Source organism: Microchirus variegatus (assembly GCF_963457635.1).
Source record: "Microchirus variegatus genome assembly, chromosome: 3".
NCBI lineage: Eukaryota > Metazoa > Chordata > Actinopteri > Pleuronectiformes > Soleidae > Microchirus > Microchirus variegatus.
This window is the reverse complement of record NC_139804.1, coordinates 15,288,285-15,292,724: the sequence shown is the minus strand read 5'-3', so window position 1 is coordinate 15,292,724 and position 4,440 is coordinate 15,288,285. Positions and strand designations below refer to the sequence as shown.

The window sequence follows — 4,440 nt, the reverse complement described above, 5'->3', positions numbered from 1 at the left end:
CTTTATAAAATAACACAATCACACAATATCTACTTTATGAATGACATCTACAAAGAAATACTGGATGCAGTACCATAAAATGTCTGCAGGTGGAGCCCCAGAGCTTAATTTTTTGTCCAAAATACTATATTATGTCGTCCAAAATAAAAATAAAAATCTTTGACAAAAAATTTTTGGTCCAAAATTTGAAAAAAATCTTTTACAAAATTTGAAAAAAATCTTTTACAAAATTTGAAAAAAATCTTTTACAAAATTTGAAAAAAATCTTTTACAAATTTTTTTTGTCCAAAACAAAAGCTGCGCCCACACAAGAGCTCCGCCCACTCTGAGCTCACATGTATTTCCTGATTCCAGTTATGAGGAAGAGAAAGTCACAGACGTTGGTGAAATGGCAGGAGTTCAGCTGTACAGAGAAACTATCTCTTGTTCCATCTGTTTGGATCTTCTGAAGGATCCGGTGGCTCTCAGCTGTGGACACAGCTTCTGTAAGAACTGTATTAAAGACCACTGGGACACAGAGGACGTGAAGAGGATCTACAGCTGCCCTCAGTGTAGAGAGGCCTTCATGCCGAGGCCTAAACTCTTAAAGAACGTCATGTTAGCAGAGTTAGTGGAGGAGCTGAAGAAGACTGGACTCCACGCTGCTCCTGCTCATCACTGCTATGCTGGAGCTGAAGATGTGGCCTGTGACATCTGCACTGGCAGGAAACTGAAAGCTCTCAAGTCCTGTTTGGTTTGTTTGGCCTCTTACTGTGAGGAACATCTCCAGCCTCATCGTCAGTCACCTGCGTTTAAGAAGCACAAGCTGGTGGAGCCCTCCAAGAACCTCCAGGAGAACATCTGCCCTCTTCACGGTAAGATGATGGACATGTTCTGCCGCACTGATCATCAGTGTATCTGTTATCTCTGCTCTGTGGACCAACACAAAGACCACAACACAGTCTCAGCTGCAGCAGAGAGGAAGCAGAAGCAGAGAGAGCTGGATCTGAGTCAAGAAGAAGTCCAGCAGAGAGTCCAGGACATAGACAGAGACGTGAAGGTGCTTCAACAGGAGGTGGAGGCTCTGAATCTCTCTGCTGATAAATCCATGAAGGACACTGACAAGATCTTCACTGAGATGTTGAAGCTCCTGCAGAAGATACGCTCTGACGTGAAGCAGCAGATCAAATCCCAGCAGCAAACTGAAGTGAGTCGAGTCAAAGATCTTCAGGAGAAGCTTGAGCAGGAGAAGACTGAGCTGAAGAAGAGAGAAGCTGAACTGAAGCAGCTCTCACTCACACACGACCACAACCAGTTTCTCCTCAACTACGGCTCACTGTCAGCACTCAGTACATCTACACACTCGTCCACCATCAACGTCCGTCCTCTGAGACACTTTGAGGACGTGACAGCAGCTGTGGTGAAGCTCAGAGGACAACTGAAGGACGTCCTGACCCAGAAGTGGACAAACATCTCACTGGCTGTGGCTGAAGCAGATGTTTTACTGACAGAACCAGAACCAAAGACCAGAGCTGAGTTCCTCAGATATTCACAGGAAATCAAACTGGATCCAAACACAGCTCACAAACGTCTGTTTTTATCTGAGGGAAACAGAAAAGTGACAGTGATGAAGGAAGTTCAGTCTTATCCTGATCACACAGACAGATTCACTGATGTGTGTCAGGTCCTGAGTAAAGAGAGTCTGAGTGGACATCGTTACTGGGAGGTGGAGTGGACAGGAGGAGTAGGAGTTCGTGTAGCAGTGACGTACAAGAACATCAGAAGATCAGGGAGTTCAGATGATTGTAGATTTGGATCCAATGACAAATCTTGGGCTTTAGCTTGTCACCAAAACCGTTGTGTGTTTGTTCACAACAGCATCAAGACTAAAGTCTCAGATGTTGTCGTCTCCAGAGTGGGAGTTTACCTGGACCACAGAGCAGGTCTTCTGTCCTTCTACAGAGTCTCTGACTCCATGACTCTGATCCACAGAGTCCAGACCAGGTTTTCTCAGCCTCTCTACGCTGGAGTCTATGTTTTTATTTTACCTGGAGTCACAGCTGAGTTGTGTAAACTCAAATAGTCTGGAGCTCTTTCACGACCAGTGAGTTAAAAATCTGTGTTTAAATCTTTAACTTCTCTGCGCTCAGTGAAACGACGACAACGACAACAACAACAACAACAAAACATCTTCTGTTTTATGTTTACATTCCTCAAACCTCGTCTTAAAACAGTTTTAAAGACTTTAAAACAGAACAAAATTCTGAAACATAAGTGAACTATAGCTTAGAACTAATGGTTGCAGTACCATACAATGTCTGCAGGTGGAGCCCCAGAGCAAAAAGGGCTGGAAAACTTTTTTGATCTTTTTTTTTTTTGGTCCAAAATTTGACAAAAATGTCATACTATATCGTCGAAAATTTGAAAAATACATTTTACCCAAAATTTGTGGTCCAAAATTTGACAAAAACTTCATACTTTACTATGTCGTCCAAAATTTTAGAAAAAAAATGTACCCAAAATTTTTGGTCCAAAATTTGACAAAAACGTCATACTATACTATGTCGACAAAAAAAAAAAAAAAAATGTACCCAAAATGTTTGGTCCACAATTTGACAAAAACGTCATACTATACTATGTCGACCAAAAAAATAAAAAATTGGACCAAAAATTTTTGGTCCAAAATTTGACAAAAACGTCATACTATACTATGTCGACAAAACAAAAAAAAAAAAAGTACCCAAAATTTGACAAAAAAACCGTCATACTATACTATATCGTCCACAAAAACTGAAAAAAAATTCGACCCAAAATTTTTGGTCCAAAATTTGACAAAAACGTCATACTATGCTATGTTGTCCAAAATTTGATATATATATATTTTTTTTACAAATTGAGTATAGCATGTTAACAACCTAAGGAAGTGATTTCAATGAAAACAAAGTGAGGACCGGCCAAAATGTCCTCACTTTGTAAGAATGACCTCACTTTGTTGGTTAAAAACCTTCACTGGTCCTCAGTATGCCGTAAGTACAAGAATACACACACACACACACACACACACACACACACACACACACACACACACACACACACACACACACACACACACACACACACACACACACACACACACACACACATTCTTGTACTTGCTGCATACTGAGGACCAGCATTTCCACTTTATAAATCAACACAATTACAAATATCTACTTCATGAATGACATCTACAAAGAACTACTTGTTGCAGTACCATAAAATATCAGCAGGTGGACCCCCAGAGCAAAAAGGGCTGGAAAACTTTTTCGATTTTTTTTTTTTTGGTCCAAATATTTGAAGAAAACGTCATACTATACTATTTCGTCCAAAATTTGCAAAATAAAAATGACCCAAAATTTTTGGTCCAGAATTTGGCAAAAACGTCATTATACTATGTCGTCCAGAATTTGAAAAAATCTTTGACAAAAATGTTTTGGTCCAAAATTTGACAAAAACGTCATACTATACTATGTCGTCCAAAATCTTTAGGACATTGACACCAAAACCTGGTCCTTTAATGGCACAGAACCTAATTTCTGAAGAACTGTTTAGGGCAAAGATTTGGATCAAGGTTGGGTTAAAGGTTGGGGATAATGCTGTGTTAAGACTGTCTGAAACGAGTGGAAAGAATAGCTGCATGGACCTGTGTGTGTGTGTGTGTGCATGCATGTACCAGTAGAACAGGGGACTTCTGTGCCGTCACACACCCACAAAGAGGGGACTCACGTTGAACAGGGGACATTTTTCATGTCACCTCTTTGTCATGCTTTAAATCATGTCAAACATGATCTGAAGAATTGTTTTAATATTAAGCAAAGTGGGGACTCGGACATTTCACAAACTAAAATGGAAAAAGTTGTTTTTACCTCGTCTGTTTTTGGTTGTATTTTAACACCAAACAACACCAGTCAACACCAAATGTATTGTTTAAGTTGATGCACAATAATAATAAGAATAAGAATAAGAATAATAAGAATAATAATGACAATACTGCTACTACTACTACTAATAATAATAATAATAATAATAATAATAATAATAAATACTCTCATGAGAACAGGTGAACGTCACATAGTGCACCCTGAGAAATGAATATTCTGGACTTAACAGAGTACAGGCATCTGAGAAGTACCAGTCCCAGTACTTAAAATAGTAAAATTATAAAGTGCTGGTACTGTGTACCGGACAGTAAAAGCCCACTTCAAGCACTGACTCTGGGGACCATCATGTGTAGAATACTGTAAGTGGAGGCAGTATTGATTTTTGTTTCTACTCACAGACAGATAAGGAGGTTTAAGGAGGCTGGCCAAGAAAAGATTTATATAAATTTATATAAATAATGAGAGCTTTTGTACATACAGGAATGGACATTCAGCATATGAGTACTAAGGATTTTAGATATTGTTCTTTAAACAGCAAGCC

At 39.3% G+C, this 4,440-nt stretch overlaps 1 protein-coding gene across 1 annotated transcript; it reads left to right on the top strand.

Annotated features, from left to right (window-relative positions):
• Positions 1-388: 388 nt before the first annotated feature.
• On the top strand, positions 389-2,062 carry LOC310925299 (tripartite motif-containing protein 16-like; the record flags this gene model as incomplete). The annotated part of the gene is made up of 1 exon (XM_083887216.1): positions 389-2,062. The coding sequence occupies one exon, from the start codon at positions 389-391 to the stop codon at positions 2,060-2,062; it is 1,674 nt and encodes a 557-aa protein (XP_083743342.1).
• Between the last annotated feature and the right edge of the window lie 2,378 nt (positions 2,063-4,440).